General features: G+C 38.5%; 1 protein-coding gene across 10 annotated transcripts in view; it reads left to right on the top strand.

The window, feature by feature from the left end:
- The window catches only part of PHLDB2 (pleckstrin homology like domain family B member 2), a 150,090-nt gene that overhangs the window by 36,555 nt on the left and 87,679 nt on the right, over positions 1–25,856 (top strand). For all 10 annotated transcript variants that reach the window (XM_036747558.1, XM_036747557.1, XM_036747555.1 and 7 more), the window contains 3 exons: positions 14,431–14,814; positions 23,550–23,693; positions 25,232–25,369. In XM_036747558.1, coding sequence (XP_036603453.1) covers positions 14,431–14,814; positions 23,550–23,693; positions 25,232–25,369 — 666 coding nt within the window. The remainder of the gene's footprint in view (positions 1–14,430; positions 14,815–23,549; positions 23,694–25,231; positions 25,370–25,856) is intronic.

The raw sequence follows: 25,856 nt of genomic DNA, 5'->3' as shown, positions 1-25,856 counted from the left end.
AACAAAACAAACATTTAATCACCTACTGTATACCAGGCTGTATACTAAGTACTTTAAAAATATTCTCTCACAACAATCCTTTGAAGTAGTTGTTATTCTCATTTTATAATTGAAGAAACTGAGGCAGAGAGTGGTTAAGTCACTGGCCAATGGTCACACAGCTAATTAAGTATCTGAGGCTAGATTTGAGCTCAAGTCTTCCTTACTCCAGATTTAGTGACCTATCCACCTTACCAGCTTGCTGGAGGATCAGTAGGCTTCAGGGCCTCATTGTTACCTAGACCAAAATCTAACCATAAAAAAAAGACTGGGGTTTCCCCCTCAATGATGAAAATACATTCCATTCTCAAACCTGTGTGAAGGAGTCTAGGAGTATTCCTTGCCAAGATGGGATCCCTCCTAAATGAGTCAACCTCTACTTTTCCTGAAGGAGAAGATTAAGGATGTATAGTGAACATGGAATAGGATCCTGTACTGAATTCCAAAATCAGGTTTAGAGGGTCAAAATAGCTGGAATTTGGAAAAAGTAATGTTTAGAATAGGGACAGGATGGGGAGGATTGATTCTTGGTTTTGTTTGCTTTACAAAAAATTATTTTTGTAGGGGAGTGGTGAGGACAAAGAATTGAGGAAATCACCTGTGCCTTCCTCCCCTAACCCTTCCCTGAGTCCTGACCATTTTATTACTCCTCATGTTCTAAAGCTGATGGCTAAATATTAAGGCCTAAATATGTTTGTATTTTATAGCAAATGATACTTAGCAAGACTTCTAAGTGCCATGGACATCTAGCATCTGGATTTGTCTAGCACGAGTTAAGTAACTTGCCCACTGTCATACATTTAATTAAACCAATGACAAAGACCAGAACCCAGATATGACTCCAAGTTCATTGCTCATTCCATTGATTTCCCTATTCGCTCTCATTTCATTCCACCTCAGAATTTTTCTTTTCACATCAAATCTTGGCAGGATTTCAAGGAATTAAAGTGAACAAGCTATTCAGATTTCTTCATTTTTATTTATCCTAGAATCACAGAGCTGAAAGGAAATTTGAGGAGTCAAATCTGGTCCAGCCTCCTCATTCAAGGAAGGTTGGGACCTAAATCATTCAAGACAAAGTATTGTCTGCATTATTTTTTAAGGATCTCCTGGGATGGAGAGTCCATGATTTGCCTTACCAATAATTCACATATACAAGGAGTGTTACACATGGTTTTAATAAAGTGTCTAACTGATTTTGTTATATACACTACTGTCTTTCAGACAAAAAAGAAACAAACCCCCAAAGCCCCAAACCTGGTTAACTTGATATAAATAGCAAAACCAAAGGAAGTGGTCCAATGAGAGTATGTTTGATTGTGGGGGTGTATTTATTCCCCAGGGGTCTCAGGGATTAGTTCTTGCTGAAATTGGTCTTAGTTTCTTCTTGCATATTGTTAGTACTCTGGTATTTCCACATCTGCTCCTTCATCACCCACCTTATGACAACAAAGAACATCTGGAATGGTTTTCCTGACTGTCCTTAGGTGAGGGTGATGGTTATGCTCCTGCCATGGCTTTTTGTTTTGGGAATTTCCACTTCTTCCTAAAGAGGCAGAATTTGTTAGTTTTTATAAAATGACATGGTTCTCTCCCTTGAAAATTTGTTCAGTAATGGGAATGGGGTTAAAAAGTCTTATTTACATAATTTGATTCCATAGAAAGTCTTATTCTCATTTGTTTGTTTGTTTTTTAGTGTTCAGAAAAAATTATAAAACTGAATTTTTTCATCCGTCATTAAAGGCCTGTTCCAATGCCTCAGATGACCTTGAGTTTTTGAAGTCTGTTTCATTAGAATGCAAGCTGGGAAGGCTTTGAATATGAGTTAAAAATCGACTGTCACCTGAGGGCTAGCCTAAAAGCTATTATGGCTAGACATGACATGATCTTTGTAGCTGATTTATGTTGCCTATACCCAAGAAATCAAACTCAAGAAACAAGCCCTTTTTTTCCTGGGAACATAAAGCCAAAACAAAATACCCCTCCCCCTTTTACTTTCTACTTTAGAGACAAAATATGTGTAATGGGAAACTTTTGAGTCAGAGGTAAGCACCTGAGCTGAACCTTTAGAAAAGTAAAACTTCTGAGTAAATAGGAAGGGACCCCAGAGATCATCTAGTCTACTACCTCATTTTATTTTTATGCCATTATATTTTTAAACTACAACATTGCTGAAATGTCCATAGGAATATGACAGTACGAAGTAGCCGATAGAGGTAAGGATTATGGTCTTGGAGCTAACTATGAGTCAACTTTTGTGACTTAACTTTTCTAAATGGAAGCAAATAACTCTCTAGAAAATAAAATTAAACTTGACATTCTTTTTCAGAACAAAGGTAACAGGAATATTTAAAAAGCCAGAGATAATGTCAGGATATGACTGATTTTTTTTTTTTAATGAGCAAAGAACTCTTGGAATTAGCAGCAACATACCCAATGGAAATGCTTTCTGAAAGGGAACACAGAAGTTATTTCAGTCGTGGTAGGCACATGTAAATTCAAGGGAGCTGTTGACACATATAGATGAGTAATGACTATCAGGGGAAGAACCTCTAGGGTGAAGGATTGATTTATAGGGCGTGAGGAAAAGAACTTAATGCTTGGTTCATCTAAAGTATGAGGAAGGGCAGGATATGATAGCTACCTAAAATATGTGAATTATGTATATACTAAGGATAAGGAAGAGCTGTCTAAAACGATTCCCAGTGAGTCATGAGAAAGAGTGAATGTGAGTAAATGTAAGGCTTAGGTGTACATATGTTCTGGGAGGGAAGAGATAGGAATGCCAAACGAGAGATATGAACATCATATAGTAGGATGGATTTTTCAAGGCAATTTAATTCTAACGTTCACTTGCCTGATTTGGACTAAATGTTAGACATCGTACTTTCTGATTTTGATGGATACGATCTTATTAAGAAGAACATTCATTTCCTTATCATCCTTGCAAAAACACTTCAGTTAGTTGATGGATCATTATGAAAGCTGGTGACAACACCTCTCCTCCCCATTTTGTCTTTATTCTTCACGAATCAGAAAAAAAAATGCTCTGAAAATTGCCTGCAAATTTGTGCCCCCAGGGTAGAGTCTCTCCTGTCTTTACCTTTTCCTCTCCAAGAAAAACAAATCAGGGATCTGAGGTTTGCTTGCTGAACAGAAGGTGTACAAAGGAAGTCATGTCTTCTGTGACTGGTTGTTTATGAACATTGCCTATATTTTCAGTGTGTTCTGATGATTTGTGACATTGCAGATGAGGAGCTGGACTTGAAGTCAGGAAGACTTAGGTTCAAATCCTGCCTCAAACAGCCTAGCATGTGAACTCGGGCAAGTCATGTTGTGGTTGTGGTTTGTCCTTTGTTCTCAAAGAGGACTGTGACATCAAGGAGATGATGACATGACTTACAATTGACTTCGATTTGAGTGAAGGAGGGCTGTGCAAAGTCACCAACTTCACCTTTTCCTCCAGAGCCATCTGGGTCCAGTGGCCAGATATTCATCAAGATGACTGGAGATGGCCCTACCAGCAAGTAATGTAACCCCTGCAGGAATTATACTCAGGCCTTTAGGATCCCTTGCAGCTCAAAATACATGAAGCCTTTGATTTTTTTTTTCCTAGTAGGAACAATCATATCTAAAACACCCTTTTTTTGGAGCTGTGAGATTGTAGAGGAGATACAAAGTAAGGGTTTTCCAGTTTTCTTCCAATGGTGTGTGTGTGTGTGTGTGTGTGTGTGTGTGTGTGCACTCGCGCGCACGTGCGCGCTTCAGTCATTTCTGACTTTTTGTGACTCCATTTGGGGGTTTTCTTTGCAAAGATACCAGAGTGATTTACCATTTCCTTCTCCAGCTCATTTTACAGATGAGGCAAACAAGTTAAGCTACTTTCCCAGGGTCACACAGTTAGTAAGTATCTGGAACCAGACTTGGGCTCATGAAGATGAGTTTTCCTAATTCCAAGCCCAGTGCTCTATCCACTGTGGCACCTAGCTGCCTGTAAAACACATTTTTTTTTGGAGGGGGGAAGGCAGGGCAATTGGGGTGAATGTCTTGCTCAAGGTCACACAGCTAGTGAGTGTGTCAAGTGTCTGAGGTCGCATTTGAATTCAGGTCCTCCTGACTCCAGAGCTGGTGCTCTACTCACTATGCCACCTAGCTGCCCCAAAATACATTTTTTTAAAGCCAATTTGATGTGCAAGGTGGAGCAGAGGGGAAAAGTCATTTGTGTTCACTACCAACCTTCTCATTCCCTGCTCTAGGACATAGACACAAGAGACATAAAAACAATACAAATATCCTGTCTATAATAGACATATCATCCCAAATTAACAATTCTGCTTAAGTTAGTATTTAGACTGGCTTTAGATGGTTGATTTATATAGTCCATATTTCTTAAAATATGAGGGATGAGAGAGTAAGGCAGAGAAAAAAGGACACAGTGAAAAGATGCCTGTCTGGTCCAGGAGCTAGAGGGCTAGATCTGAAATCAAGAGTCCAAATCCTGCTTCAGAAAAATTTCCTACATGACCATGGGCAAGTAGCAACCTTTGGGAACCTCAGTTTCCTCATCTGTAAAATCCAGATAATAATGATTTAAAGAACCTGTGTCATAAGGTTCTTGTGAGACTCAAAATGAGTGCTTTGAAAATGTTAGTTATCACTATTAGTATTATTATGATTAATGTCATTGTTATGAGAATCAGAGGACTTGGGTACCAGTTCTGCTTCTAAAGGGACTGTCCTGAGGCTTGAACAAGGTCATGTAAGTCTGACATCCTTGTGGACTGACTGTCCCTAAAGGAAGTTTATCCTAATGAACTAGAAAGCTTGGTTAATGAATGTTAACAGCTTAATCTCTTTTTGGGAGCTCCACATTTCTTTGAGGATCTTCTGATTTTATTTTATTTCTTGTTAAGCTGGCCTTCTGGTCTTAGTAAAGGATGAGCTGGAATTTTCATTTAGAATGCACTATATGTTATCAAGGTCCATTGGGAAAATTCTGGGTGCCCTGTATGTTAGAGTGATCCATTGGAAGTGTTTGTACAGATGTCCAGTTGGAATGCCCTGTGTGTTACAGGCAACTAAAGGAATTTGAATTTTCATCTAGGACATCTTAGTAGCAAACGTGAAGGTTAGATTGTGACTGCCTGTCAACCCCTGACTGCCTGTCTGAAAGGGAAGCTCTATTAGGACCAGACTTTCCCTCTGAGATGGGGAGCCTGACTTTTGTTTTTCCTTTTCTATATTGTCTTTGATTGAGGCAAGGTTTTGCAAGCCCTAAGATAAGTGATAGTCCTCAAAGAATTTTGTACAATGATGTCAGTTCGTTAGATTATATAACCATGTATTTAGAGGTGAGTGTAATCTCTAGGCCTATCACCTATACAAGGCCTGGGACCTCATGGATTAATTTCTTGATTATTTAAAAACTTCTTTGTGGACTCTTCTGAGGTACTGGATAGGAAAAAGAACAAATTAATAAAGCACTATCAAGAATCGGAACTTTGGACAATAACTTTGGACGTAGAGTAGCCCAGGCAGCTGACCCAAATAAGCTGCTTGGTTCTCTGACTCAAACCAGCTTTCTTTCCACAGTACCAGCTGGCCTCTTATGACCCTAGAGCTAGGAGGAATAGTAAATAGAGAGTGGTGGACATGGAGCTAGTGGAAATAGAGGCAAAATCTTGTACACTTACTGGCTATGTGGCCCTGACCACGTCACAAGCACCCTAGTTAATTTGCTAGGAAGAGCAAATATTTAACTAGGAGACTGGAGGGACAGGTTTTGGTACCTAAGCAGCTGAATTCTCCTAGTTGATGTCACAGAGAATAAGGGATAGATAACAAGAGGGAACAAAGTGTTAATGTGCTAAACTAAGTGCAAAAACTTGTCTCCACTCCACATGAAGTGTGAAAACATTTCTCTGATTGAATTGGAAGAAGAACTTGGCATTAACTGGCCATGGCCCCAGGGGCCTGTTAGCCTTGGAAGCAGTCAAGAAACAGTTGAGGCAGGAAGCAGCTTTCTGGAAGCTGCAATTCTCCAAAAGAGTTGTGGGTAGAGGGGAGGTAAGAAGGATTTCTCTCTTCTCTCTCTTATCCTCCTCCCTCACCTCTACCATGACCCACATTATTCAGCAGTAGAGCTGCTCGTCCAGTAGTAGACAAGTCATTCAGCATGCAGCAGACATATACAAACATAGGTCATGACGAGGGGACAGGAACCTTTGAGGATCAAGACCTCTGGCAGCAGAGAAGACAGCTGACTGGATCCTAGAAAGAACTAACCCCTGGCAGTCTAGAGAGGAGCTGGGACATAGAGTAGCCCAGGCAGCTGACCCAAATAAGCTGCTTGATTCTCTGACTCCCAAACCAGCCTTCTTTCCACACTACAAGCCAGCCTCTTATGACCCCAGAGCTAGGAGGAATAGTAAATAGAGAGTGGTGGACATGGAGCTAGTAGAAATGGAGGCAAAATCTTGTACACTTACTGGCTATGTGGCCCTGACCAGGTCACAAGTACATCATCAATAAGAAATATTTATTAAGCGTCTCCTACGGGTAGAGAATTCTATGGTCTATATGAACCAATCATTTTTAGGCAGACATGGCGCAGCTGAAATATCACACTGATGTTGATCTGTAAGGTCTTTAGCTTCTTTTGTATGTGGTCCTTGCTGACTCAGCTTTCTTTTTTTCCATCTCCTTGATTATTCTGTGTTTTGTGCTCTGTGTTCTCTCTGGGATGACTCCCTTGGCACAGAATTGAAGGAATTATTAAACCTTGGGGCTTGCTTGAGACTTTCTGTGAAAAGGAGGAATGAAAACGTCTGTGCACATAGCCATGCTAAACTATCTCCAGGCAAATAGCCCACGCTATAGAAAACATCCAGATTTTAGAATATGGCCCTCACAGCAGTGTGTCCTATGCTAAGGGAACAGACAGCCAAGAAAGATGATTTTGTGGCAACTTTTTCAATCAATTGATGGAACAAGAGCGCAAAAAGTAGATGACTAGCGAGGAATGCATAATAGTAATTAGTCTTCATATTTCTGGAGATCTTTAATCTACCAAGAGTCTTACTCTGATGCTTCCTGATGGCATGGGCATAAGCCTGGTCTTAAAGTCAGTACTAATTGGACACAAACCTGCCAAACTGGAAAGACTTCAAGTATTGACTGACTGCCCCTCCAATCACAGCCTTTATTGCCTCACCCTTGGGTTATTTCTGTAGCCTTCTTGTGGTTTCCCCACCTCTTCCTCTTCTAATCCGTTAGCATGTGGCCATTAGATTTATCTTAGAATTTTTCATAGATGATTCTGTAATCTAATCAATGCAAGTAATATGTCCATTGGAAGGTAGATAGATAGGTAGGTGGATAGGTAGATAGAGCAAGCATTTTTTCTTTGATGATTCTATGTTCTCATCAATGCAAATGGTATGTCCACTACTAGCTAGCTAGCTAGATAAATAGATAAAACATTAAGAACTTACTCTTCAGTAGGAACAAAAAGAAAAACAGCTCTTGCCCTCAAGGATCTTACGTTCTAATGGGTGAGGACAGCACATTAAAGGGAGCTGAAAAGGAGAAGACTGAAAAATAGTCAGAAGGTCATGGGCTGAGTTGGGTTTGGTTCAGATTCGGTCCATATCCTTCCATGTCCTTAAAGGATCATCCCAATGCACTTGGGACCTTCTTCTGGTTCCTTAAATACTTTATGGATACCAATCCAATTTTTAGGCTCTTCATCCCTTATCCTTCATCCACATGATAATAATTGACCCAAATCCACAAACATCTATTAAGCACCAGTTACTATGTGAAAACACTGTATTAGGTGCTAGAAATATGAAGACGAGAAGTGACAGTCTTTTCCTTTGAGGAGCTCACTAGGGAGAAAGATAATCAAGTACAAAAAAACTTTTAGAATGCACCCAGACTTTTGGAACACAGTATAAAACTAGGTAGAATGTTATAAACAAAGGAAAGACTCAAAGTGCTTAAGAAATTTTAACTAGGGAGAGAAAGCTTCCTGCTGGATGAACCTGGGCCCACCTTCTTTTCCATTCATATAAGGCAGTGTGATGTAGTGAATACAGTGCTGACTTGGAATCGGGAAGACCTGGGTTCAAATCCTGCCTCAGACACCTACTTCTTGTGTGATTCCAGACAAGTTGCAACCTATCTGAACCTCAGTTTTCTCATCTATAAAATGTGGAGGTTGGACCCAATGGCCTCTAAGGTTCTTTCTTATTCTAAAGTCCGTGATCCTACCTCTCAGGGTTGGTTTTGAGAATCAAATGAGTTAATACAGTAATCCTTTCCACATCTTGACTTTCCCCATTGTAGTTTTCATATATCATGGGTCAGCATAAGAAATTGAATAGGGATCTGGGGGTAGTTTTGCAGAAGCTGCAGATGACACATGAAGACCAGCAGAAAAATACACAACCCAGATTTTACAATAAGGAACTGTAAACACCCCATAAAAGAAAAAGAAAAAAATCAGACTTTTCCTCTGTTATGAAGGGAGGGCCAAAAACTTTTACACAGATGTTCCAGATCGTGGTGGGAGGACTGCGCCTCTAACCCCTGAGATTGGGAGGGATAACTTCCACCTTTGCAAAACTTGAAAACCTTATGTAATTGGGAGCAATTGATTATTAATTAGTTATTATCATTTTGTTTTCATCTAGTTCAATGAGATTCAGTTAGACAATGTCCTAGGAAAAGTTACTACCTCCTGTTCTTTTATATTTAACGTTCTACTGACTATTGCTGAATATCTACTGACTAATAGACTACTGACTAAGTAGATATAATACTTACTTTTCTGTAGTTAAATAAAAGTATCAGAACATAAGCATGCCTTCAGGAGGGCAGCTGAAGAATGTTTGGCACAGCCCTCAAAGGAGACATGTTGACTAAGATGGTATGTTCTTTGTTCTAGCCCTACACGATTTTGATTTCTTCCGCCACATTTGAGTATTTGAAAGCTTTTTGTTCAATGCAGTTTGGAGATTGTATTTGATATGTTTCCTCATCTGTAAAATTGAGGGGGTCAGACATGACCCCCTGTTATGGTAATTAGGGTTGGACTTTTTTGTTTTCTCTTTTAGAATGTTAAGGTAATAAAGTACCTTTGATGAGTGTTGCCTTTGAAATGTAATGGCAAGCAAAGTAAACTTTTTGCTTTTTTTTTTGTTTTGGAGTGCTTTTCAGTACTAGGGCAGTCAAGTGCTTTTGATTAAGTCTTACTAGGTGCAAAGCCCCCGGCCCACACCCTTTTGCTGATTAGGTGTGAAGCCTAGGGGCCTACGAAGGGTATATGTGCTGAGAGGTTAGCATTTTGCTTTGGGGCTCTCACTCACTGGAAGAGTGTCCTGTGATTTGACCAGACTCTGGGTAGCCGCTAGAGACCCCCAACTTTGAACACCCAGATGTTGGTGCCTCTCTCTCTGATAACAATGTAATTCTTTGGTCAGGTGCTAGAGGCCTGTCTGTTGATAACTGTGTGTGTTTGCTCTATTTATATTGTCTCTGTTTGTAATTTCTGTTTATAGTTGCTCTGAAGTTCAGGGTGCTGGCTTTTCCCCCTGAACTAAGTGAATGATACATGTATGTTTGGTGAAAGTGAGATTGTTAACCCCTTAAGGTTGCTTTCCTTAGAAAAGCAAATCCAAGAATCCGTGCTGGCAGCTTTTCTGTGTGCTGGTGTTGTTAGTCTTACAGAGCCACAGTAGCAGCAAGCCACATTGTTGTCATACCCCCTCAATCTTACAACTTGTCTTGGCCAGTTCTAACACTATGATCTAAGGAACGTAGAGAATAAGACGAAGAAACAAAATATTAAATTAATGAACAAAACCACCAAAGTTCTTAGTGAGGCCTTCAAGGCTTTTTAATTTCTCTCAGCTTATTAAATGAATGGTATTTGGGGGAAACAATAAGTATTTCTGCAAATTTAAAATCTTAACATTTTAGAGATGCAAGGAATGTTAAAGATAGTCTATTCCAGTTGCTCATTTCTAAATGAGGATATTTTGAATCAGAGAAGTGAGACATCTTGCCCAGGGTCATACAGTTAGTGACTGAGTCTGGCTGAAAACCCAGTTAAGATTAATTCACATTGGGCCCTTGCACACATATCTTTTTAAAAAGAGATGGATCGTAGAAATCTGTCTAAACCTCCCTCCCCCAAATTCTAAAACAAGGAAAATTTATTGAGTGTGAATGTTTTTATGGGGCAGCTGGGTGGTGCAGTGGATAGAGCCCCAGGTTTGGAGTGAGGAAGATCTGAGTTCAAATATTGCCCAGGGCAAGTCACAAATCACTTAACCCTGTTTGCCCCTGTTTTCTTATCTGTGAAATGAGACAGAGAAGGAAATGGCAAACCACTCCAGTATCTTTGCCAAGAAAACCCCAAAGAAGGTCGTAAAGAATCAGAAATTACTAGAAATGACTGTGAAACAACAGTCATCAGCATGATAACATCCATAACATATGATAACAGTATGAACAACAGTTCATACCATCTAGACCATTGGGTCATGTAGAATTGGATGCAACTGAACAAAAACAATTACATTTTTATAGCTATTAATTTTAGGCCAATTTTATGATATATTGGAACTGTGCCTTTTATATCCTTGAAACATATTTTTATAATAGCATAGGAATGGGGAGGTCCCAGTGAGAACAATAGTGGTCAGGAAACGGGACTTTAACCAGGACTTGGTTAGATGGGATTTGGATAGGTGGAGTCTGGGCATTCCAGAGAGCTGATAAATGTCCCCTGGGAAAGAGCCAAGGAGAAGATTAGCTTTAGGTGATGGTGGATGAAAGGAATTGACTTGGTGTACAGTGGGCTGGGGGTGAGGGACAGGGTAGGACGATCATAGACCAGGGTCAAGACAGTTGAGGAGAGACTTGGCTTGTGTGTTTATTTTTTTCTTACTTTTCTGGGTTTTCCTTAAAAGGTTCCTCTGTTACACAGCTCTCTGTTAGTTCCGACACCCTTCAGCGCATTACTTTGTTTTTGGAGCAGATCATAAAGGGCTCACATGACTTGGCGCTCTATGGATATATATATTTCTTTAATCTGTGGGCAGCCCTCCTGCATTGTGCATCTGATTCAGACTTGGACAAATTGGCTGTGAATGGAGTGATAAGAATAGAGAGCAGCACATACCAGCAGACCAAACTTCCTGTGCTGAGGCCTTTGAATACTGTGTTTCACAGGCCGAAATAACATTCCTCTTAACACTGAGATCGCTTATTCCCTGGTGACTTAAGCAATAGCATTGGCTTCAACAGAAACTATTTTGGGAAGGAGATGTAGGAGGAAATATGTATCCTGGTTTGTTCAGAAGTTCCTTATGCATTTATCAAGATTCTAGCACTCATTATATTCTTTTAGATTAAAAATTGGTGGTTTCCAAGTTGTCCAAACTTCCCAATGCTAATTTCTAATTTAGGGTGCATGCCACGAACCCTAAAATGGGATGAAAAAGGCTGTTCTGGATGTCTTTTTGTTGTTGAGTCATTTCAGTTGTGTCTGACTCTTTGTGACTCCACTTGGGATTTTCTTAGGAAAGATACTGGAACAGTTTGCTGTTTCCTTCTCCAGCTCTTTTCACAGATGAGGAAACTGAGGCAAACAGTTAAGTGACTTGCCCAGGGTCACATGACTAGTAAGCATCTGTGGCCGGATTTGAACTCAGGGAGGTGAGCCTTCCTGATTCCAAGCCCAGCGCTCTATCCCACTGTGCCACCAATAATTAACACTTATACAACACATTATCAGTTGCCAAATCCTTCCCTCCCATTATCTGAGCTCCACAACAATGCTTTGAGATAGGTACTACAGGTACTGTCATTCCTATTTTATGGTGAAGGAAACTAAACCTCAAAGAAACTAAGAGAGTTGGTCAAATGGTTATATATTTATTAAGTGTCAGAAGCAGACTTTGAACCCAGGTCTTCCTAACTCCACATCCCCTTTGATCCAATTAACTTGAATTAGAGAAAAGAAATTTTGTGGAGAAATTCTAGACTGCAAAACAGGTGCTTTTTTTTTGGGGGGGGGAGGTGTTTTAGGAGGACTTTTCCCCCGCTGCAACTCGATGTACATCCCTCCATTTCCCCAGCACATGCATTATATGTATTTCCACATAGATGCATTTTTTTTTCTTAGATGGTTGGAACAACTTTGACATGACAGTTTACTGTCATCCTGCTGCCCTCCTCCCTCCCTCCCTCCTCCCCTATAAAGCTGAGGTGGGTCGGGCTTGGCATTAGCTGGAGCTGGGACAGCAGCTGCAGAGGTACATAAGCAGTGGTGTTGCTGCATGTATTGAGTACAGAAACCTAGGAACAAGGTTATCCATTTTAAGGATACTTGTCATGGGAACAGACTATGAAGAGAGAGTCGGAGTATTGAAGAAATTCAGGGAATGAAAGAGTGAAAGGGAGGTGGGCAGTCACAGTGATTTGTCTAAATATTCCTTTTGATCCATTAATGTATTTTGTCTTTTAGAGGAGAGGCAGAAACGCTCCTTGACTGATTTGCATGTGCAATTATTGCATTTGACTGATTTAATTGAGGCAAGGGTAAGGGTAGGAAATTTTTGCTTTTCTTTACTATTTGCTGCCATCTTAAATATTAATATTGTGTCAGTCTTTGAATTAGTTGCCAATTGGTATTTGAAAAACTAAGCAGACTGGTGCTTACTTCATCTGTAGCTTGGTTCCTGTGTTATTATTGATAGGCCAGCCTCCAAAGGGTTTTGCTTTGTTTTGTTCTGTTTTCCTATCATGCAGAAAAGATAGCAATGCACCCAGGCTGGGGACCCAGAAAAAAACAAAAATGTAATAGTAGAAGCAGCAGCAGCAGCAGCAGCAGTAGTAGTAGTAGTAGTGGTAGTAGTAGTAGTAGTAGTAGTAGTAGTAGTAGTAGTAGTAGTAACAGTAGTAGTAGTAGTAATAGAGTCTGGCCAAATGTTTGCTTATTTACATTGGAATTAATGCAGGAGGTGAAACTCTCAAGGTGAATTTTTTTCCTAAACTAAATTCTTTCTTGGCTTATAATAAATGTTTCTTAAGAAGTGTCATATCCTCCATTTGTTACAAATATGCTCTATTGTTTTCTTAAAATTGTAATTTTGCCCAGGGAGGCCAGACAAAATGCATAAAATACAAAGAAAAGTAAGTGAAGGTGACCACTACGTATGTCCATTGATGTCTCTAAAATAGATTACTCTGGGTTTAACATGACTGTACATGTATAATCTCTATCAGATTGCTTGCTGTCTTGGGGAGGGACGAGAGGAAGGAGGGACAGAGAAAAATTTGGAACTCGAAATCTTATAAAAAATGAATTTTGGAAACTATCTTTGTGTGTAATTGGAAAAAAATAAAATGCTATTCAATGGAAATAAAATAAAATAAAATAGATTACTTAGTCAGCATTTCCAATAATTTGTTATCTGTTAGATTACTCTGTTTTCTCCATTTTGGCAAGTTTAGACATGGTATGAATTGTCATCCAATGTTTAGAAGACCAGAGTTACTTTAATTTCTATTAGTTCACCATGTGATGATAATGCAGTAACCTTTACTTCAAGGAACAAAGTATCCTGGAAAGGTCTGAAGCTTTTTGAAACAAGAATATGAGAAGAAGCAAACCCAACTTCAGGATTGACATGTTCTCTGGAGCCTCCTTTCACGGGTGACAAACAACACGACTATTTCTGTAGCAATTCAGAGCATAACTTTAAGTTTAAATGTTAGGAAACTGCCTTCCTGAAAGAGCCAGATGTTTCTGGAACTAGTGAGAGTAGAGAATGAGGGAAAGAGAAGAAAAATCAAAAATAATTAAGATGTACTGATCAGTCAAGAGAATAACCATTGAGTTACTTTGTGTCTCTTAGGCACTGCAATGCTATTGATACAAGAGTATTAATGATAGAACTGAAATGTGAAGAGAAAGGTTGTCTGTAATCTACATATCGATTTATCTGTCTACCTATCTATTATCTCTATCTTTCATCTACCTGACTTATCATCTATCTTATTTATCTGTCTTATCTCTATACCTATCCATCTATCTTTCCTATGTTCTAGTTACCTCTTATCTATCGCTCTATCATCTAGCTAGCCCCTATCTTAGTTAACATCTATTCATCTATTTTACCTACAGATCCATTTTTGTATCTATTTTCTACCTATTCAACTATCTCTTTCACTCTTTGACTAGTAAGTGACTAGTAAATTACTGGAGTAATCATGAAAACTCTGAACATCTGTGATGTGCAATGAGTCTAATTATCTGAAAATTGTTTCATCCCTGAAAGACTCACTGATCTCCCTTTCACTCTCTTTCTACACCAGGAGAGACAGCGCTTGGAAACGATCCTTAGCCTCTGTGCAGAATATACTAAGCCTGACAGTAGCTCCGGTGCTATGACCACTGTTGCCGATGTGCAGAAGATTAACAAAGAGCTTGAGAAGTTGCAGCTTTCCGATGAGGAGTCTGTGTTTGAAGAGGCCCTGTTACCTCCAGAAACAAGATACAGGTGCCACCGGAAAGCCTCCATTACTGATTCAGAGTTGTCAGGGTTCAGTAGCCTCAGTCAGAATGCTACCAGCTTACCTTCTGCAAGGAGTTTCAGAAATGATGAACCATTCAGTGACCACACCAATATTCCTCCATTACCTTCCTCTCTCTTATTGAAGGCTTCCAGTGAATCTGCCTATCTGAGTATCGTACCAAAGGTAATGCTACTGGAGTAAAAAAAAGCATATTCTGCCTTAGTACCACACGCAGTAACTCAGAGTGTTTTGTACCTCACAATTTTAGTTTTCAAGTCATTTTTAAGTGAAATACAAGGATCCAACCAACATCAGTAGGCATTCTGGTTGGCTTAACAATAGCATGCTGGGGATTTCTTAAGTGAAGTTGAAGGAAAGTTTGAAGGGAATTTCTAAAGTCATCTATGTTGAACATTTTTCATATGTAGCATTTCTTAACTGGATGCCCTTTTGCATTGCCAAAAAGTCACAACTCTGTAGAAATTACTTGTATCCAATGTGAGAAGGTGACTCAGAATTTAATTCAATTTAATGAGCACCTACTGGGTGCTAGAGATACAAAGACAAAAACAAAATAGTCCCTGCCTTACAAAAGAGCTCCCATTCTACTAGGGGAAAGAACATGTACACAGATAAGTAATTCAAAATTTTGCAAAATAAATACAAAGCAACATTGGCATGAGTGAGAAAAGAGCACTAAGGGCTTCTTGTATGAAGTGATGCTTGAGCTAAACTAAGCTAAGCTTAGGGTTCCAAAATGTGGGGGGCGAGGAGGGAGTGCAATATTTCATGCATGGACAAACTGTGTGCATAAAAGCTGAGGAAGGAGATGGAGTATTGTGTATGGAGAATAATTATGTGAACAGAGAAAACTAATACATAATCAGTCTGGAAAGACAGATCAGAGTCAGATAGGGAATAGTTTTAAATGCTGAACAAAGGAATTTGTGTTTTATCCTAGGAGCAAGCAGGAATCACTGTGGCTTTTTGTGCACAGGAATGACATAGTCAGACATGTGCTTTAGGAATATCAGATGAGCATTTATAGGGAGAATAAATTACAGAGGTGAGAGCCTGGAGATAGACTGAACAGTTATGAGGCAGTAGTCCAGAGGAGGGACAGTGAGGACCAGATTGAGGGTCTTGCTGAGTGGAGGGAAGAGGACACATAGGGGCTGTGATGGAAATAAAATTGACAAATTTTTGGCAACTGATTGGTCACAAAAAGCAAGAAAGAATGAAAATTGAAAGCAATTCCTAAGTTTCAACCCAGGCAATTTTAAAAAATAGTGCTACCCTCCTCAGAAATATGGAAGTTAGGAGAAGGAGATGGATTTAGGGGAAAAGATAGTTCTATTTTGGACATGTTGAATTTGAGAGACCCATGTAACATCCAGGGCAGAGGGAGGGGGTGAGATGTTAAGCAGACAGTTGGAGATATGGACTGGATCTCAGGAAGAAGTGTAGATTTGGGAGTCAGCTGGAAAAAGACAATAGTTGGATCCCTTGGGTGTGTTATCACTATGATGAATGAGGAGCAGAAGTGGCCACTATTCTCATTACCAGTCACATAGGATGTGGGGCCTTCATTCTTTCTGCTCCATTGAAATTCTTCATTTGAATTTCACCATATATCTTTTCGTAGTTCTTTCTTAATTGAAAATGTCTCAGATTTATGCTTTGGAATCCAATTACACAACTCTTGTAATGAGATTTTTATATAATAAAAATCTTTGAAACAATCGTTATTAGTGATCAATCAACAAATATTTGCTAAGCCCTGGTTATATGACAGGCACCTTTTGAAGGAAGTCCCTGCCCTTCAGAAGAGATAACATGTACATATGTGTATATGTACCAAATAGATACCAGATAACTTGAGGAAAGACACTAATGGCAGGGGTAACAGGAGAGAGGTAAAGCTTCCTAAAGAGCATAGCACCTCAGCTGAAATGTGAAGGAAACCAAGGACTCCCAAAAGGTAGGGGTGAACATAATGGACAACCAATACAAAGATGTGGAGGCTGCAGGTAGACGTTTATAATGGAAGAATCTTAAGAAGCTGTTTGATTGGACCACAATGTTCCGAAATGGGAGTAATGTGTAATAAGGCTGAAAAAGTAGATTGGAGACAGATTGTGAACATTTCTGTGACACACAGGAGGTTATAGTTTATTATTTATGGCAATAGAGAGTAACTAAAGTTTATTGAGTAGGGGAGTGACATAGTCCTAAACTTTAGGAACATTCTTTTGGGAAATTTATATTGGAGTGAGGAGAAACTTGAGGCAGAAACAACAATTAAGAGGCCTTTTGACTGAGTCCAAGTTTTACAGAACAAATCCTTTTATTAAGGGAGGATTTGTTCTATGACATTTGGATTCAGTCAAAAGGTTGCACTTGAGGACCTAGAGGGCCACATGCGGTCTTGAAGCCGCAGGTTCCCCACCTCTGGGTTAGTAGAATAGGCTGCATGAGAGAAACCCCAGTCAACACAGACTCAAAACTTTCTCCAGCTCTTTTCAGGACTGAATAACAGCAGAGGAGACAAGGGGTGAGAGTAATCCAAGTTTAGAATTTAGCAAGCAAGGCATGGCTGGCAGTAGGGCACTGAGCCAAGGGATTGGTTGAGGATAATGCAAAGTTGAGTTTTTTAATTAAGAAGCTAAGATTGTGAAGGAAGGAAAATTCAGAAATGACATCAATGGAGAAGTTTAGGAGGTGCAAGAGTGGGTAGATTTAGGAGAAGTAAAGCATAAAGGAGAGATGGAATTACAGGTTATGATTAGGTAAAGGAATTTCAGAGATTTTAATCTTGGAAATGGAACATACATGATCAAGGGTGTAACCTGGCCTGTGTGTAGCTGAAGTGTAATGTAGGAGCAGGCCATAGCAATTGAACAGATGGAGAAATTTGGACTTTAGGGTGTTTCAGAGAACATCAAAATTTAGGTTAAAATCCTCCACTACTGAGACAAGAATTAGAAGGAAGAAGAATCAGAGACTGAACTCCTTAAGAAGGGAAAGTGGGTTCCTCCCATTCATTCTAATTCTTCTATACAACATGACTTATGTGAAAACATGTTTAATAGGAATGTATATGTAGAGTCCATATCAGATTGCATGCAGTCTTGGGGAGAGGGAGGCGAAGGAGGGGGAGAAAATTTAAAACTTATTAAGGTGAATGTTGAAAACTAAAAATAAATAAATTAGCTTATTAATTAAAAAAAAAAATAAAAGAGAGTGAATGACCTAGGGGCCAGTAGATAAGAGCCACCAGGCTTATCTTAAGAGCTAGACTGGGTACTTCAAAATTTCAAAGAAGAGACTACCCAGTGATGATAACCAAAGGACACTCAGGAGTATTCTGACCCTCACCCCTCACCCCACACCCCACCCCCACTAGTGTGTCAGGGAACTTGAGAGAAGGTACAACTAAATCACACTGAAAAAGATGGCTGGACATTCATTGTCATCTGGCAAAATGGTCATTTCTGTACTTTCTCTGGGAAATATCTTTATAGGTAGGTTCCTTCCTGGACAGAGTTCAGATGAGAATACTAGTAATACTAGCTGTCCCTAATTAATATAACTTGCTTATCTGAAATGTTACAGCTGTAATTTACAGAAACCTCGTTTTCTAGAAAATTGAAACTTAAGTTTGGGAAAGAACTCAGTAGAAAACATGGAGTCACTGACTGAAATAGGTCACAAGTTGAACAGTTCTGAAGACAGTTCTCCTCTTTGTTGCTTTTACCAAAAGAGGTCTTGGCTATGTCTCAATTTGAGAGAGAAGTCACCTGAGGGTAGTAGACTTCTCTTGGGAAAAACAAAAACTGGACTGAACTGACTTGCTTAGCCTTGGGAATAGTCTGTTCCTTGTTAAGCATCTTTTAAAATGCTGTAATACTTGCTTGATAAAATACATGGCTCATTAAAAGTAGACCTTGGAGTTTATAGAAGGAAAAAAGAATATTTTAAGCTGCTTTGACTACATAGGGAATTTGAGTGGCATTTAAGTGAGCCAAAATTTTGAAGATACAAATGTCCTTGGAAATTTGATTATTTAGTAATTGACCCTTTTTGACTCTGTCTTCATAAGCCAAGGGACAAGTAGAAACTGAGATTCAATTTCTCCTTGAGAAAGTTTTCTGTCCTTCATGGAATGACTCCATTTGTGGCTAAAAGAACATTAAAAAAAATTCTAAAAAGGGGGGTTATGTGGAAAGAGCTAAAATGAGTATTTTTCTGTAGGGATCAAGTTACTCCTAAGATGGAACATATCTTGAAATACAGAGATAACAGAGATCTATTTATTATCTGTATGATGAATAAAGTGTGTTAGTGGCACTCCATCCATCCGGAACACTCTCTTGTACTGACTCCCAACATGTCCCTCTGAGAGCCATCCTCTATAACAAAGAATTAAAAAGCAAGGGGAAAAATAGTTCAATAAAACCAACATATTGAAAAAGTCTGACTGAAAAGATTATATATAATGTTCCATATGTTTAATGTCTCACTTCTTTAAAGAAGGATGGAATGGGGTGTGGGTGCACTGTGGAGGCTCACTTCTCATATTTCTTCTTTGGGGACAACCTTGATACTTTTAATCTTACAACATTCTGTCTGAATTTTTTATAATTCCTTCCATTTACATCGTTGCAGCGTATATTATTTTTCTGGTTAATGGAAAATGTTATTTAAAACCTTAGATATACTACAAATTAATTGATAAATAATTCCTTTTTGCAGGGCTTTTTTTTATTCTTTTACAATAGCCATATGTCCTACTTTGCTTTGAGAATTATTTTGCAGGGAAAATATTCATTTTTGTAGAGTTTATAACCTTTGATCCACTTGGCCCTTTTGATTCATTGTTAAATTTGATGCCTTTTAATAATCAATTACTTGCAATTTTGCATATTGCTTTCCGGACTCCTATCATTTTGCTCACAAACCCCTCACCTCGCACCCCACCACTGACTCCTTAAATTCCTTACCTGCAGAATTAGTCATATTACAGGTTGTTGGCAGCCTGTGAAATACTTTATTTCCATAAGTGAAAGATTCTATTTTTAATCCACTTTGGAAGTTGAAATCTAAGATGTAATGTCAGCATTAACCAAACAGGATACTGGACTCAATGAGGCCTTCCTGCTAGGATTACTTCTCTGTGATTTAGGAATGCCATTCATTGTTAAGGCAGTGAATTTCAGTTAGCAATAAAAGAGGCAACTGGAGAGCAGGGCACTGGGATTTTGTTTGTTGTTCTGGTACTTTTATATTCAGTAACTTTCATTGACATAGTACTTTAAGGTTTGTGAAGTACTTCACAAGTATTAATTATCTCATTTGATCCTCACCACAACTCTGGGAATTAATTAGGTGCCATTATTAACACCATTTTACAGATGAGGAGACTGAAGTAGATGCTATATGGTTTTTTTTTCTTGTTACAATTTGAGTGAAATATAATAAAAGAAAGTAGAAAAGATATGCCATTTTGGTCAAACAAAAGCAAGTAATTGTGTATTCAGCTTCTCCTTCAGTGTGTATTGTGTGGTGTCTTGTATGGCAAACTTTAGTCATTTTACGTTCTGAGAGTTATTTAGTGTGACAAACTGACCCTTCTTAGTCTTTGGGCCTTTGAAGTATGAGACTATATCCCATATCAGAATTTAGGAAAAAAAATAACAGAGCTTACATTGTACTTTTAAAATTACATAGCAAGGAGCTTTTATTAAAAAAGACTGATAGTCTAATAACCTGAGAATGGTAGGAAGTACATGGAACAAATTCAACCATATTGCTAATGACACTGGTTTTACAAATAAAGTTTTGGGGGGATATTCTGAATTAAGAATTATCTAATGTTTGGCTTTGTTTGTTTGTTTTTTTTTACAATGGTTTAGGTACCAGGAGAGAGATGTTCCTCCTCCTAGTCTTCTCACTTATTACAGAGCAATATCCTTCTACTGTGTATAAGCATTAAACTTAAGTGTTGAAAGAAATACAAAGCTTAAATAAGATACAGGCCCTGGTTTTATGGAACTTATAGTCTTAAAATATTAATATGTTGCATGGTATATAGTACTTGAGTTTTTGGCTCAAAAGGCATTTTCCTAGGAATAGTGAAAAAATAAGAGTAGAAAAAGAAAAAATTAGGTGTATGCATACATACGTATACATGCATATGTGTATATATATACATTCATACATATACATGCATACATATATATATACATATGTATATATATATGTATATAGGCATTCCTCAAATTAAGAAAGCTTTACTTAAATATAACACAGGGCCAGAGGCCATGGAACAGAAGATTTTAGCTTACTTGAGCAGTTACTAGCCATGTAACCTTAGACAAGTTAGCTTACCACATTGGGCCTCACTTTCCACATCTGGTAAAGTTTTTGATATTACCTAGATTGAGAATTTTTCATATATAATATATTAGTGGCAAGCCATCCATCCAGGACATGCCCTTGTACTACGCCTATGGGAGCATCCTATTAATTTTAGCCATACTTCAGATATATCTGTGCCAAAAGACTAGACCTTTAGTCAATCCCCTGTTATACCTATAAAGAGGAATGGAGAATCAACTTGGTGTAATGGATGTAGAATTGTCCTCAGAGTCAGATAGGGCTAGTTCAAATGCCATATCTGACATGATACTGGCTATGGGAACTTGAGCTAGTCACTTAAATTTTAAAAGCCTTCGGTAGTTCTCTAAGACTCAAAGTTGCCAAGTTCGTAAGAGGAAGTTTATCACCAGGACCCCTAATGAAACCACAGGTCCAATTAAAAAAAAAAGCAGGGGATAGTAACACCTACACTATGTGCAAAAGATTGTCAAGAAAGTGCCTTTTAATAAATAAATTCTAATGGGTCATATAAATGTAAACTGTTATATGAATAGCTGGTCTGTGTCATGTTAGCAGCAGGAATGGGTTCCCCATGGAATTTCAGAAAGGCAGAAGTATTTCCCAAACCAAACCCACCATGTTCCTCTCTGGGAGGCCATTGCAGTCCACAGCTGTGGTAGGGATGTTCCTAGCAGCACTGTGTTCCCTTCTTACTGGGTGGCAAGCAGCTGGTGCAGCTGTAAAGACACAAATTTTCCCTGGGTCATGCATTCCTTTCTCTCCCATTTTCCCATAGAAACAATATTTTACATACTACTTAGGTTCCCAGGTCGGCTCACATATGCAAAAAAAGTTCCTATTTATTCTATAATATGCCTAGAAAAATAAAAGAAAGAAAAGAACAAGAAGGGAAGGAGGAACAAGAAAATGATTTTTCTAAAGCTCTGGTCCAAGCACTACTCAGTAAACTCCAGTGGCTTCCTATTGCCTGTAGGATCAAATGCAAAATGCTATAAAGCATTTTTAAAGCCCTTTACAATTTAGCCATTTCCTACCTTACCAGTTTTCTTACATCTTACTCCTGGACATGTATTCTTCCAACCAGTGATACTGGCCTCTTGCCTGTTCCACAGTAAAGATGCTCCATTTCTTGGCTCTGGGCATTTTCTCTGGTCATCTCCCATTCCTAGAATGTTCTCCCTCCTCTGCTCTACCTACTGACTTATCTGGCTTCCTTTAAATCCCACCTTCTACAGGAAGCCCTTCTTGACCCCTCTTAATTCTAGCGCCTTCCCTCTGTTAGTTATTTCCTAATTATCCTGTATATAGCTTGTCGTGTAGATATTTGTTTTCATGCTGTCTCCCCCCCCCATTAGATTGTAAACTGCTTGAGGGCAGGGATTGTCTCTTGTCTCTTTAACAAAAGCATTGAGCACAGTGCTTAACACATAGTAGGTGCTTAATAATGTTTATTGATTGATTGATTGATACTAAATAGGGAAAATATATTGCTACTTTCATCGAGATATTCACATGTGCCCATTTTTTTTAACCTAGTGCTCAATTGGCAGAATGATAGATATTCCAAGTCTAGAACAATAAAGATTCCAGGAGAGGCAAGGTGGCAAAATAGACAGAGAGCTGGCCTCTTGAGTCAGGAAGAGCTGAGTTCAAGTCCTGGTTCTCCCACATCCTGGCAGTGTGACTCTGGACAAGTCACTCAAACTCTCATAGTCCACCTGGACAAATCTCCCAGGCTTTAAGCTGTGGCACAAGTATAGGTCTGGATTGGTCAAAGGCAATTCTTTATTGAGACTCCTTAAACAAATGAATTCATAGGTTTCATCAAAATATGGTCTAATAGGAAAAAAAAATCACTGATTCACTTGGCAATGGGCATAGCTGGTTTATATCTTTTTTAAAAATTATTAATAATGGCTTTTGTTATTAAGAGTTCTGAGGTTGGCTCTTCTAGTTCACCTTCAGAAGGTAAAAAGAAACGTTATTCATGGAGACAAATGTATTAACATATATTACATACTTTGTAATTTTGCAGTTATGGATTATAATGCTGATGATGGCCCTAATTACCAGGGCTTAATAGAGTAGTACTAAGCAGAATGCTTAGCAAAGGCTTTTTCACTTGTACTAAGGTAGAATCCTAAAGCTGCAAGGGATTTATCAGGGGTCCAAAGAGCTTTGAAATGAAAATGGAGAAACCAGGGTATTAGCCCTGGCTTTTCAATTAGCTGTCCTGTCATTTAACATCCCTGGGCCTTGATCTCCTCATCTGCAAAATGAAGAGATTACACCAGGCATCCTCCAAGATCCAATCCTAACATTCTGTGACTCTAAATAGACTGGGGGGGAGGGTACTGGTAACTGGGAACCTGGCCACCACTGATAACATTATGAAAAAATGCATCCCCTGCTTCTGAACTGTTTGACAAATGGACATTTGGAACACAACCCTTTCGTTAGTTGGGGACTCATTGAATTAGTTTTAAATAGTTTCTTTCTGTGTGAATTAATTGCAGACACCTGAAAGTGGAAATGAGGAGCAGAGGAGTCAGGAGTTGGCTCATATGGAAGAGGCCCGAATGGTAATACTAAATAACCTTGAGGAACTTGAACAAAAGATTAAAGACCTCAATGATCAGATGGATGAGTCTTCCCGAGAGGTAGGAAGCAGAGAAATCGTTTCTCTCCCTCTACTTACCTTTTTCTCTCTTTTCTTTGTTTTTTTGGGGGGGTGGTTTAAAAGCTTTCTGTTGGTTATTATGGTCAAATTATGATGGCTGAATGAAGACACCAGCACAACATCATCCTCAATACACATTTATTGAGCATCCACTATGTACAGAAAAAGAGTACAGATATCTCTTAGTGAATCACACTGAAGCAAAGATGCCAAGCTTTTATTTTTTGAATACCTTTTAGATATTCACTTGCTTTTGTATAGCATATGATTGATCCTACAGAGTCCTTTAGCTGAAATGCCCATTTTGATTTTGGTTTTGCTTAACAAATGATACCTATAACTTCTAGGGGTGTAAGGAGATTGCTTACTCATCTTTTACTCCTACCATCTTTGCTGGCAAGCCCTAGACACTTTCCTACATGTGTCATTGCTTGGAATCCTGTACTTTCACTCCAGGCTGTGTGCAATTTTCACTTTAACTTTAGCAAAGAGAGCCAAGATGTATGCAACTGCTCCCAAATTAGCTGGTGCTCAGCCTAGACACAAGAAATTGACATAATATCCTATGAGTATCCTCTAAGGTAGCTGTTGTCAAAGTGTGGCCATTGGACTCCTGGGCATCCCTGAGATCCTATCAGGGAGTCTACAAGGTCAAAATTATTTTCATAATAATCCTGAGTTGCTATTTCTTCTTTTAAAATGCTCTTCTTTTATTTTTTTTTTTACAATTACATAACTGTATGAAGCTGAATTTTCTTGATAGACTTCAACCAAAACAACTTATTACAAGGGACTGAATGCAAAAGCAAATATGAGAATCCAGCTGTCTTCTGTTGAGCCAGATATTAAAGAGATTTGCAAAAAATATGTCAAACAAATCAGTTCTCACTAATTTTTTTTGTTTGGCAAAACCAAGTTATTTTCTGTTAAAAATGTTGTTTATGTTAACATGTAATAGATTTATTATTGTTCTTTTAAACAAATTAATAAGTATTTTTAAAATTTACTATTTTTAATTTATAATGTAGTAAATATCAATAGATATAACACATATAAACAATAGCTCTTTGGGGTTCTCCATAATTTTAAAGAATGTAATAGAGTCCTGAAATTAATAAGTTTGATACCCACTGTTCCAAGGAACAGGCAGAATTGTAAAGGAAGATTAAAGGAAGAGGAAAAATAGCTTCATTAATAAAACTATGTTCAGATCTCAAGACCTTCACATAGCTGACCATATAGCTGAGATAGTAATCTGCCTCAGTCAAGATTTTCTTAGTGGTTTGGCCCTACAATGGTCAGATAAAAAGGTGTTGACTCTGGAGTTGAGGACCTGAGTTCATATCTAATGTTTGCCACTAATATGACTTTGGGTAAGTGATTACCTTCCTGTTCCTCAGTTTTCTTATCCTATAAAATGAGGGGGTTGAACTAGATACCTCTGAGGTTCTTGACAGCTCCAGGTCTATGATTTTATGCTTTGAAAGAACAACTCTGGAAAATGTTGTGTGTTCTCAGGGGGATATGGAATGTGCCCTTTTGGATGGTGAACAGAAAGCAGAATCAGCTGAACTCATGAAGGAAAAGGAGATATTGGACCATCTAAATAGGAAGATAGCAGAACTTGAAAAGAACATTGTTGGGGAAAAGACCAAGGTAAAAACAAAACAAACCAAGGGAATTTTAAATGATTCTAACACTGATCAAATGCATTTTTTCTTGTGGGTATGTCACTCTGTATTTTATTACACTTGACGTTTTGAGTAGTTTACCATTCACTAAAATGTTAACAATGGATGCATTACCTCTTGATTACCATTCCTTTGGTATCATTGGCCATATTCTTAGAATGGCAGTACTGTAGACTAAAGGGAAAATATAGGATGGATTGGGTCAAATGATGAGGTGATGGTAAAATGTGAGCAAGTTATCCACCTATCCAAGGGCAAAGACACAGATGTTTTACTAGCTGGTGCTCATAAGAGTCTGTTGTTCCTTTAGAATGATTAACTTTTTTATTTCTTTGGAATCCAAATAGTATATGTGTTGTTTGGTGTAATTGCCTAATGTTGGTATTTCATTTTAGGACTTGAAATTGTACACCTGTGGATCTCATTTTTCAGGGTTTTTTTTTAAAAGATGG

The sequence above is a fragment of the Trichosurus vulpecula genome, chromosome 2 (genome assembly GCF_011100635.1).
Source record: "Trichosurus vulpecula isolate mTriVul1 chromosome 2, mTriVul1.pri, whole genome shotgun sequence".
Lineage (NCBI taxonomy): Eukaryota > Metazoa > Chordata > Mammalia > Diprotodontia > Phalangeridae > Trichosurus > Trichosurus vulpecula.
The sequence above is the reverse complement of the archived record's forward strand: the minus strand, read 5'-3'. Positions and strand labels throughout refer to the sequence as shown.